Below are 12613 nucleotides of genomic sequence, written 5' to 3'. Positions count from 1 at the left end.
ACCATGTGCTGTAGGTGGATATTATATATAATATAATATAGATACAATAATAGCCATGTGCTGTAGGTGGATATTATATATAATATAATATAGATACAATAATAACCATGTGCTGTAGGTGGATATTATATATAATATAGATACAATAATAACCATGTGCTGTAGGTGGATATTATATATAGTATAATATAGATACAATAATAACCATGTGCTGTAGGTGGATATTATATGTAATATAATATAGCTACAATAATAACCATGTGCTGTAGGTGGATATTATATATAATATAATATAGATACAATAATAACCATGTGCTGTAGGTGGATATTATATATATAATATAATATAGATACAATAATAGCCATGTGCTGTAGGTGGATATTATATATAATATAGATACAATAATAGCCATGTGCTGTAGGTGGATATTATATATAATATAATTTAGATACAATAATAGCCATGTGCTGTAGGTGGATATTATATATAATATAGCTTCTTTTAGGTATGAAGCTGGTTATTTTCTCAGGTACTAGACCAATGATTCATCCTCTGTATAGATCGTCAGTACAACAGAAGTGGATATATGAGATTAATACTCAGTTGTTCATCATACTGTGATTGCCAGCACAATGCAGCTAGATGAATAAGAGCAGCCTTGTTGGTATCTAGTTGTATCAAGTTGTTGTAGTGTAAATTCACTCTGCGGTGTCAGTGATAATCAGGACCGGCCCCAGGTGTTCCAGCACCCTGTGCGAGGAATGTTGGAGCGCGCCCCCGCCCCCCGAGTGTCTAAACCTAACAACCCCATCCTCGCACCCTAAACCGAACCCCCACCAATCCCTAACCCTCTCCCTACTGCCCAATACTTAACTTGCCTGCGGTTGAGATTGTGGTACCGGGTTCCCGACGCTGTGGGATGGTAGCCATCAGCATGCCACATGCCGAGATGCTGACTACACCCCCTTTCAGCTTCAGCCACCCCCACTCAGTTCAGCAAATGACCCCTGAAGTGTGAAGTCACTTATACACAGTGCTCCTCCTGAGCTAGAACTCAGTCACCCTCCTTCCCTATCACCACAGCTCAGCAAATGACCCCTGAAGTGTGAAGTCACTTATACACAGTGCTCCTCCTGAGCTAGAACTCAGTCACCCTCCTTCCCTATCACCACAGCTCAGCAAATGACCCCTGAAGTGTGAAGTCACTTATACACAGTGCTCCTCCTGAGCTAGAACTCAGTCACCCTCCTTCCCTACCACAACAGTTCAGCAAATGACCCCTGAAGTGTGAAGTCACTTATACACAGTGCTCCTCCTGAGCTAGAACTCAGTCACCCTCCTTCCCTACCACAACAGTTCAGCAAATGACCCCTGAAGTGTGAAGTCACTTATACACAGTGCTCCTCCTGAGCTAGAACTCAGTCACCCTCCTTCCCTATCACCACAGCTCAGCAAATGACCCCTGAAGTGTGAAGTCACTTATACACAGTGCTCCTCCTGAGCTAGAACTCAGTCACCCTCCTTCCCTACCACAACAGTTCAGCAAATGACCCCTGAAGTGTGAAGTCACTTATACACAGTGCTCCTCCTGAGCTAGAACTCAGTCACCCTCCTTCCCTACCACAACAGTTCAGCAAATGACCCCTGAAGTGTGAAGTCACTTATACACAGTGCTCCTCCTGAGCTAGAACTCAGTCACCCTCCTTCTCTACCACCACAGCTCAGCAAATGCACACGCACTTAACTCAATGTCTCAGAGGCACGGCTCCTTAGGTAGCCCCCTCCTCAGACCCAGCACCTACTGCAAGTTGCAACTCATACTACATACATACTATCTCCAGTCCTTGCTTAGTTATTATTACCACCTCTGCCCCCCACACTGTTCATTATTCATTCCCAATTCCCCCCCACCCCATGATCTCTCAGCAGCAGGACCACCACCTGCACGCTCACTGCTGCTGCTCGCTCTTCTAGTCCTCATCTAAGATTTAACTTCTAACATACCAGACCAGTGCCGCACGTCCGCACCCACCCCGCCCACGTCACCACCTCTATACTGTCACATAATATATCGTCTATATTATGTCTTAGATGAAGAGCTGATCAAATTGTAAGTCAGACTATTGCTGGATTACATAGAATTATAGAGGATTCCTCTTACAGCTAGACATATTTATGCCTCGAGTTCCTCACCTCAAGTGGAGATATGCAGATATTTTGGCCAGGTACCATAGGAATCAGCTCTGTGAGCGATCGAGCACCTCCAATATTTGTGCTCTCGCAGTTGTGTCTGTGCCTACCACACACAAGTAATAAAACAGCGCTGATCACATAGAAACATTCAGTGGAGATGGAACGGGTCTAAAAATCTTTAGTCGCATTTAATATAAAACACAACATTAAAAACAATTAGCAAACTGTGTGCATATATATTAGTTAGCGATGATGAGATTTATATATATATATATATATATATATATATATATATAAATCTACACAGCATAAATAGTCCACTGTCTAGAACGCTCTGTGACCTATGCTGCCTGATGGATTCCCCCCGTGTGTTACATTGTATCTTCTCTGCTGGATTACAGATCACCCGGGAGGAAAGTGACTGTACAGCCGGAGTCTCAGTCAGCTAGGATGCTCTGTGTCTCCTATGGCCCTGTTACCTATGCTGCCTGATGGATTACCCCCGTGTGTTGCATTGTATCTTCTCTGCTGGATTACAGATCACCCGGGAGGGAAGTGACTGTGCAGCCGGAGTATCAGTCAGCTAGGACGCTCTGTGTCTCCTATGGCCCTGTTACCTATGCTGCTGATGGATTACCCCCGTGTGATACATTGTATCTTCTCTGCTGGATTACAGATCCCCCGGGAGGGAGGAAAGTGACTGTACAGCCGGAGTCTCAGTCAGCTAGGACGCTCTGTGTCTCCTATGGCCCTGTTACCTATGCTGCCTGATGGATTACCCCCGTGTGATATATTGCATCTTCTCTGCTGGATTACAGATCACCCGGGAGGAAAGTGACTGTACAGCCGGAGTCTCAGTCAGCTAGGATGCTCTGTGTCTCCTATGGCCCTGTTACCTATGCTGCCTGATGGATTACCCCCGTGTGATATATTGTATCTTCTCTGCTGGATTACAGATCACCCGGGAGGAAAGTGACTATACAGCCGGAGTCTCAGTCAGCTAGGACGCTCTGTGTCTCCTATGGCCCTGTTACCTATGCTGCCTGATGGATTACCCCCGTGTGATACATTGTATCTTCTCTGCTGGATTACAGATCACCCGGGAGGGAGGAAAGTGACTGTACAGCCGGAGTCTCAGTCAGCTAGGATGCTCTGTGTCTCCTATGGCCCTGTTACCTATGCTGCCTTATGGATTACCCCCGTGTGATACATTGTGTCTTCTCTGCTGGATTACAGATCACACGATGGGGGGGAAAGTGGCTGTACAGCTGGAGTCTCAGTCAGCATTGCCATGTGGAATTACATATGCCGAATTTAATGTTTCCTGTCTGCCATGTACACTTTATTTTATTATGTTGTTGTACTTTAAAAAATAAGTGCAATAAAAATGACTCAATTAAAAAAATTAAAATAAAGATTCTCTATGAAACATCTGTGTTGGGATCACCAATGAATGTGAAATAAATAGACATAAGAGTACAGAGAATAAAAACGCTGATCAATATTGAGGGATTTGGAATAAAGAATTTATTATCACAATATATAATGATATATAACAAGTGAGAAAGACACATATATATATACACAAATATGAGTAATTAATGGTAGGGCTGAACGGCTCAGAATTTCCTTATTACACGCTTCATTCTATAGTCACATTTCTAATTCTCTTTCTTGTAATATATCACTGACTGTATATAATCTATACATGTTACAGCTAACAATAAGTTATATATTATACATGTGCACCAATGACAGACATCCTCTTCTAGCTCTTCCTTGGTGTTAGCAGAACAAGGCAGTGACCCTCCTGATGAGTAGAGTAATCCATTGGAAGCATTGGTGTAACTGAAGGGGGGGGAAATCGAGCAGGGCACATGCACTGGGCACCGTGGCAGGCCCAGGAGAGGGGGTGCAACCGGCCAGGGCATTGTACCCGCACCACCTGCCCCCACCATTACATCCTGACTTTAACGAGAAGACAAGTTACACAGGGGGAATGAGTCTGGTTGAACCACTGTTGTACGATGATGATCTTAATATTCCTACACAAACAGGCATCATCTGGACGTGTGATTACCGACAGAAGACGCCATCATCCCAGGGAGGATAGATTTCTTTAGAGGTTCCAGGTTGTGAGAAACCACCATATAGGTAAGGTGCACATGGAATGGAATGTTCTCAGAGTGACAGAAATGGCTGACGTGTGATGTTGGCGCGCCCCTTCCGGTATGTGACCACTTTCATTACTTTAATTTATTTTAATACATGGTGGTAGCGCCAATCTTAAACTTGCCCTGGGCTCTGAAGGCTCTAGTTACACCTCTGATTGGGAGAGGCTGAGAGAGGAGGTTACGGAGTAGTTTGGAGGCATGAGGTGATTGGGGACTGTCAGTAGTGATACTGAAATCACCGATGATGATGGTGGAGATGTCTGAGGATAGGAAGTGAGGGAGCCAGGCAGAAATATGTTCCAGAAATTGTTGGGATGGACCAGGTGGGCGATAGACAGCAACACACAGAGAAAAAGGGGTGACAGTCCTGATAGAATGTACAAATGATGTAATATGAGTGAAGGTAGCAGCACGGTTGGTGTAATGGTTAGCATTACTGCCTCACAGCACTGAGGTCATGGGTTCGATTCCCACCACGGCCCTAACTGTGTGGAGTTTATATATTCTCCCTGTGCTTGCGTGGGTTTCCTCCGGGTACTCTAATTTCCTCCCACACTCCAAAAATATACTGGTAGGTTAATTGGCTCCCAATAAAAATTAACCCTAGTGTGTATGTGCGTGTGCATGTGACAGCGAATATTGGCCCTGATTCAGAGCCGGACGCTCTGACAGAGCGCTCGCTCTGAATCAGGACCATTCCTCTGAAATTAAGAGCGGCCTCCTGGCTGCTCGCATAGCTGTGGGTGACCACCCACAACTATAGCGAGTGGCCAAAATGATGGTTGCGATGGTCAAGACCATCGGGCTTGCGACGAGACCCTTGCGGTAGGGTCTCGTCTTCCGCAAGCCCTGGAGTGCTTTTGGCTCTATCAGAGCCAAAAGCACTCCCACTGACATCACTAGTGATGTCAGTGGGGCCGGCCCCAGACGGTAGGCGTTCCCATGGGAACGCCCCCGTCTGGCCAGCCACGCCCACCAAAGTGGGCGTGCTCTCACTCACCATCGACAGCACGCCCCCTTTGGTGCGAGACCCATAACGACGGCTTGGCCGTCATTATTCGGGTCTCGCGCATGCGCACGACGGAGCCGCCTCCGTCATGCAACATCGACCCGCTTGCCAGCGCTCGCTCGCGGGTCTGAATTAGGCCCATAGAGTGTAAGCTCCATTGGGCCAGGGACTGATATGAATGGCCAAATATTCTCTGTAAAGCGCTGTGGAATATGTGTGCGCTATATAAATAACTGGTAATAAATAAAAATAAGGTACCTGTGGGAGAACTGTGTATGTGATAGATTGGGACAGTAATATTCCAACCCCACCTCCTTTACTATTACCAGGCCTGGAGGTGTGTGTGACAGTGCTGCAGGGGAGGAAGTGTCTGATTGTGTGACAGTGCTGCAGGGGAGGGAGTGTCTGATTGTGTGACAGTGCTGCAGGGGAGGGAGTGTCTGACTGTGTGACAGTGCTGCAGTGGAGGGAGTGTCTGACTGTGTGACAGTGCTGCAGGGGGGGGAGTGTCTGATGGTGTGACAGTGCTGCAGGGGAGGGAGTGTCTGATGGTGTGACAGTGCTGCAGGGGAGGGAGTGTCTGATTGTGTGACAGTGCTGCAGGAGTGTCTGATTGTGTGGCAGTGCTGCAGGGGAGGGAGCGTCTGATTGTGTGACAGTGCTGCAGGGGAGGGAGCGTCTGATTGTGCGACAGTGCTGCAGGGGAGGGAGTGTCTGATTGTGTGACAGTGCTGCAGGGGAGGGAGTGTGATTGTGTGACAGTGCTGCAGGGGGAGGGAGTGTCTGATTGTGTGACAGTGCTGCAGGGGAGGGAGCGTCTGATTGTGTGACAGTGCTGCAGGGGAGGGAGCGTCTGATTGTGTGACAGTGCTGCAGGGGAGGGAGCGTCTGATTGTGTGACAGTGCTGCAGGGGAGGGAGCGTCTGATTGTGCGACAGTGCTGCAGGGGAGGGAGTGTTTGATTGTGTGACTGTGCTGCAGGAGAGTGTCTGATTGTGTGACAGTGCTGCAGGGGAGGGAGTGTCTGATTGTGTGACAGTGCTGCAGGGGAGGGAGTGTTTGATTGTGTGAGCCATGTTTCTGTTATCGCCAGAAGGTTGAGGTTCTATGAGATAAAGGTCATGGATGGATGTAAATTTGTTGCAGACAGAGCAGCATTCCATAAGGCACATTATAGAGACTGGGAGGGTGATGGGAGAAACATGATGTTTGTGGTTAGCTGAATTTATAGTCTGTTATGAGTGGGGCCTGAGTTTGGAGATATGTCACCAGCTAATAGAAGCAGGAGAGAGAGATAATTATAGATGTAGGAGGTGTATGTTTGTCAGTGTATATAGCTCATATGTGTATATAAGAGGGGAGTAGAGTAATGAGGAGGCAATGTGTACAGAGGGGTGAGATACAGGGAGAATGACGGGTGTAATAGCCTTAGAGAAGATACCATGGAGTGATATAGGAAAAAGCTCATGTGTGTATATAAGAGGGGAGTAGAGTAATGAGGAGGCAATGTGTACAGAGGGATGAGATACAGGGAGAGTGACAGACGTAATAGCCTTAGAGAATATACCATGGAGTGATATAGGAAAAAGCTCATGTGTGTATATAAGAGGGGAGTAGAGTAATGAGGAGGCAATGTGTACAGAGGGGTGAGATACAGGGAGAGTGATGGATGTAATAGCCTTAGAGAAGATACCATGGAGTGATATAGGAAAAAGCTCATGCGTGTATATAAGAGGGGAGTATAGTAATGAGGAGGCAATGTGTACAGAGGGGTGACATACAGGGAGAGTGACGGATGTAATAGCCTTAGAGAAGATACCATGGAGTGATATAGGAAAAAGCTCATGTGTGTATATAAGAGGGGAGTAGAGTAATGAGGAGGCAATGTGTACAGAGGGGTGACATACAGGGAGAGTGACGGATGTAATAGCCTTAGAGAAGATACCATGGAGTGATATAGGAAAAAGCTCATGTGTGTATATAAGAGGGGAGTATAGTAATGAGGTGGCAATGTGTACAGAGGGGTGATATGCAGGGAGAGTGACGGATGTAATAGCCTTAGAGAAGATACCATGGAGTGATATAGGAAAAAGCCCATGTGTGTATATAAGAGGGGAGTAGAGTAATGAGGAGGCAATGTGTACAGAGGGGTGAGATACAGGGAGAGTGATGGATGTAATAGCCTTAGAGAAGATACCATGGAGTGATATAGGAAAAAGCCCATGTGTGTATATAAGAGGGGAGTATAGTAATGAGGTGGCAATGTGTACAGAGGGCTGACATACAGGGAGAGTGATGGATGTAATAGTCTTAGAGAAGATACCATGGAGTGATATAAAAAAAATCTAATTTTTAACAAATGTTGATTTTGGATTAAAAGGTGAAATTTGTAGGACAGTACAAAATGAAATGTCAAGTTTGATTATGAAATTACCTGATCACAGATGGCGTTTAATGTTTGTTACACTTTTTTTAACTGTTTAGAAAACCCACTTAGTTATTCCACACTTTGTGTATTACCACAGTTAGTTGCCCCCTCAGCTAGCTGCCCCATAAGACTTAATGATAAGATATAGTCTGGCTGATAAGACACATGACTACATCTAAGCCAATTGGTCAGTGGAATGAAATGCAGAGTGATGAAAGGACATACATAGCACTGTGTGTGTGAGTATATAACAGGCAGTGTGCTACTATAATCTATGTCTCACTGATCCCCATCACACACAGGTAATGACAATAACAGTAACTCATTACATCACATATGTATAACATCAGATGGAAGATGTGATGTTCTCCACGATGGACTGACATTGGGAATTTGTCACCACATGGATCTCTTAGCTAGAGTACAAGGAGGCTGAGGATTACTTGCTTTTGATTAGCAACAGAAAATACAACTTTCCCTCCCTGTTCCCTTCAGTTGTCCATGACTGTGTAATATATACTTTCCTTTTATTAAGGTTGTTGTGTGAAAAAAGTAGCAATGTTTGTGCACTGATGGCGCTGTGTATTGTCCATTCTGCCATTACTGGCACTCAAAACGGAATCAGTGTGTAATATTTAATCCCAACAGCAACAGCCCGGCAGAGGTGATAATTCTGATCGTTCATTAAGATAAGTATCGCTAACCTAACCCCCCCCCAACCTTCCTTAGGGGCTCCTAACCCTAACCTCCCCTCTAAGTGCCTAAACCTAACCCCCAACTTCCCCGCAGCCTAACCCTAAGTCTCCCGGGGGGGTAGGTGTGCCTAACCCTAAGTCCCCCCGGGAGCCCCTAACCTAACCCTCCCCCCCACGGCTGTCCGTGCCCAGCTTACCTCAGTATGCCGGGCATCGGGCTCCCGGCGAAGGTAAAATGACAGCTGTCGGGATTTTTTCTACACCTGTCATTAGAGCCTAGCTGGGATTAGACAGTCGGGATGCCGACAGTCGGCATTTAGACCATCGGCATCCCGACTGCATACCTTCAAAACACAATAAATTAGCCAAAAGATTTTAAGCATTTGAATTGCTTAAAGTATTGTGCTTTATGTCTATCAGCTCGTTTTTTTTATGTATTATTTGATGTATAACAAGATTTGATTTCTGTGTAAAACATTTCCCACACTCAGAGCATGGAAATGGTTTCTCACCTGTGTGATTTCTCTGATGTCTTACACATAAATCAAATCTTGTAAAACATTTCCCACAGTCAGAGCAAGGAAATGGTTTCTCACTTGTGTGATATCTCTGATGTCTAAGTAGACTTGATTTTCTGGTAAAACATTTCCCACACTCAGAGCATGGATATGGTTTCTCACCTGTGTGATTTCTCTGATGTCTTACAAGATTTGATTTATGTGTAAAACATTTCCCAAAGTCAGAGCAAGGAAATTGTTTCTCACTTGTGTTACATCTCTGATGTCTAAGTAGACTTGATTTTCTTGTAAAACATTTTCCACACTCAGAGCATGGAAATGGTTTCTCACCTGTGTGACATATTTGATGTCTAACAAGATATCTTTTGTCTCTGAAACATTTCCCACAATCAGAGCATGGAAACGGTTTCTCACCTGTGTGACGTCTCAGATGTATAACAACAGATGATTTATAGACGAAACATTTCCCACACTCGGGGCATGGAAATGGTTTCTCACCTGTGTGACATCTCTGATGTGTAACAAGATCTGATTTATGTGTAAAACATTTCCCACACTTAGAACATGGAAACTGTTTCTCACCTGTGTGACATCTCTGATGTGTGACAAGAGCTGATTTATAGGTGAAACATTTCCCACACTCAGAGCATGTATGGTGCTTTGCACTGGTCTTAGTTGGTTGGTCATTAATGACTTTTGTGTTCTGTTGAGGATCTATGGAACAGGAATACATTTTATCTACTGCAGGAGCTGTAATAGGTGTACCACTATCTAAGGTATCAGGAGACCATTCCCCATAATCAGAGGGATCAGATGACACATGTGCACTGTGAGGTGCTGGATGTATAATTGTGGTGTTAGGGTTTTGTCCTAGAGAATCTCGGGTGATGTTGGGACCTTCTATGTCACCATCTGTAGATAAGATGAGATGTCCCTCTGAGATCTTCCTTCTGTTACATCCATCTGCTGGGAATAAAATAATATATGATAAAAGTATTGTTTCCCTGTAACAGGGATAGTTTCCCAATAGAGACTACGGTGACAGGTCCCCAAATTAGTAACACATGGGGAAGTTCCGTTGTGTCATGGTATAATGTATAATGGTCACATATTATACTATGTTATAGCTATCACAGGGGTTACATGTTTATTCTAATACAAAACATAAAGACAATTGTTGTCGGCATTGGCCCCACCACTACAAACCTGGGTACATCTAGCAATCCAAGCACAAGGACTTCAGCAAAACATTTAAGCTTACAGCCCAGTATCAAGGTTCCTGCAAGTATCTATATTCTATATACATCAAACACCATTAAACTGCTGGTAACATGTGCTCACCTCCCAGATCCAGAGGCTAACTCCTAAACAAGCATAGGCTAGTGAGCCACACCCAAAACAGCCTCATATCGGCATGACTGACAGCATTCAGGACTTTAGGCACAATTTTCAAACAAAATAAAACAGGCCAGTCCTGGATGTTACCCATATGGTACATGGTACCAGCCGCGTGGCGATAGGTTTTTGTTTCACACTTAGCTTCTGTAGCTGAGAGACAAGAAAGATGTAACTACAAGTTAGTGGTGTATGAAGGATCATTCATAGAGTAACTAGCAGAATATTAGGAACGCCTGATGCCGGATTACAAGCTTAAATGTTTTGACCAAAATATGAACAAATCCCTATACTGTCCTTTCAGTGTTCGCAAATACGCGCTATAGAACGTATTTTACCCGCTATTGAGCAATGGGGATTCACTTTTAAAAAGTAGCCGGGTCCCCGGGGACGCGTTGTGCTGTGGCCAATCCCTGACAGCTGGCTGCAGCGCAGCCCGTCCCCCTGAGAAAGACACAATGCTGTCTGTTATTGGCTGCTGCTGTGGAAAGCCATGCTGGGATCAAGTGTATGATCTGACCCCAGCATCGGCACAGCATCCGTGCCGGGCGCTGGGATAGTGTGTTTGTTCCCAGTGCCGGGTAAGCCACCACGGCAGGTACCTGGTGAAGGGGCCGCCTGGTCCCTTCCACCAGCGTCAGTGGTAAAGTGGTGGCGGGAGAAGCTTGGCTCCAGGCACAAGCTAAGCGGAGCTCGCTGTCCAGAAGCGGCGGTTGTTTGGCAATGGCCACGAGCCAAATACGGCTCGCGGTCCAGCAGCCAATAGGAGGCAGATGCGACGAGCCAATCGCGGATTGCCGTGTCACAGCCCTTGAATCAGACACCGCTGAGCGGAAAAGTTCAGTCCGGTGGTGAAGGGGAGGAGTGAAGACCTCCCGGAGACAAGAGAAGAGCGGCGCGGCAACAGTTCCGGCGTCCGCACAAGAGGCCAGAAGACGGCGTGATCAAGGAGGAAGAAAGGAAGAGGCGGTGCCGCTGGCCAGGATGGGCCATCGGCAGAAGACTGAAGCTGAGGACCGAAGAGGACTGCGGAGATGGAAAGAAAAAGAACTAACGAAGTTCCCCTGCGCAGCCTCTTCCACCTTACGAGTAGGCGGCCTTTGACCACCGTTATTTAACCCCTCCCTAGACCACCAGGGTTGTCGGGCACTAGGCCTGTGGAATAATTTCAGACAATAGGCCCATAGCTGGGCACAAGACCTGGGCTACATAGGGATCATTAGACCCGATTGAAGGTGTGAGTGACCTGGGCATTAGGCCCAGGTCACCAAAGGGCAAATAGGTAGGCCAATACTGGGGGCAATACATAGGTAAACTACTGGGGCAATGTATAGGGGGACTACTAGGGGTAATGCATGAGGGGGATTACTACTGGGGGCAATGCATAGGGGGATTACTACTAGGGGCAATGCATAGGGGGATTACTACTAGGGATAACGCATAGGGGGATTACTACTAGGGATAACGCATAGGGGGATTACTACTAGGGATAACGCATAGGGGGATTACTACTAGGGATAACGCATAGGGGGATTACTACTAGGGGTAATGCATAGGGGGTCTACTGGGGCAATGCATAGGAGCACTACTACTAGTGGCAATGCATAGGGGGTCAATTACTGGGGGCAATGCATAGGGGGACTACTGCTGGGGCAATGCATATGGGGACTAAAGGGCAATAATGTGCGGCATAATGTGTAAAGGCCAGGCATGGCTGTGTGGCATCATTTGTAAGGTCTATTACTGCATGGCATAATGTGTAAAGACGGGACATTACCTTGCGGCATAATGTTTAAAAATCGGGCATTGCTGTGTGGCAAAATATGTAAAGACCGGGCACTGCTGTGCGGCATAATGTGTAAAGACCGGGCACTGCTGTGCGGCATAATGTGTAAAGACCGGGCACTGCTGTGCGGCATAATGTGTAAAGAATGGGCACTGCTGTGCGGCATAATATGTAAAGACCGGGCACTGCTGTGTGGCATAATGTGTAAAGATGGGGCACTGCTGTGCGGCATAATATGTAAAGACCGGGCACTGCTGTGTGGCATAATGTGTAAAGACCGGGCACTGCTGTGTGGCATAATGTGTAAAGATGGGGCACTGCTGTGCGGCATAATGTGTAAAGGCCGGGCACTGCTGTGCGGCATAATGTGTAAAGACCGGGCACTGCTGTGCGACATAATATGTAAAGACCGGG

General features: G+C 46.1%; 2 protein-coding genes across 2 annotated transcripts in view; one reads left to right on the top strand and one right to left on the bottom strand.

Moving 5' to 3' along the window:
• Nucleotides 1–12613, top strand: part of LOC148473814 (uncharacterized) — a 336188-nt gene that overhangs the window by 20153 nt on the left and 303422 nt on the right. The window lies entirely within an intron of this gene.
• The window catches only part of LOC148473816 (uncharacterized), a 160822-nt gene that overhangs the window by 49529 nt on the left and 98680 nt on the right, over nt 1–12613 (bottom strand). The window contains exons 7-8 of the mRNA XM_088459441.1: nt 8954–9984; nt 3955–3959 (exon numbers count right to left, since the gene is read on the bottom strand). Of these exons, the coding sequence (XP_088315567.1) occupies nt 3955–3959; nt 8954–9984 (1036 nt within the window). The remainder of the gene's footprint in view (nt 1–3954; nt 3960–8953; nt 9985–12613) is intronic.

Source organism: Taudactylus pleione, unplaced genomic scaffold, assembly GCF_031769625.1.
Source record: "Taudactylus pleione unplaced genomic scaffold, aTauple2 ptg000910l, whole genome shotgun sequence".
Taxonomy (NCBI): domain Eukaryota; kingdom Metazoa; phylum Chordata; class Amphibia; order Anura; family Myobatrachidae; genus Taudactylus; species Taudactylus pleione.
This window is presented reverse-complemented; position numbering and strand designations above follow the sequence as displayed.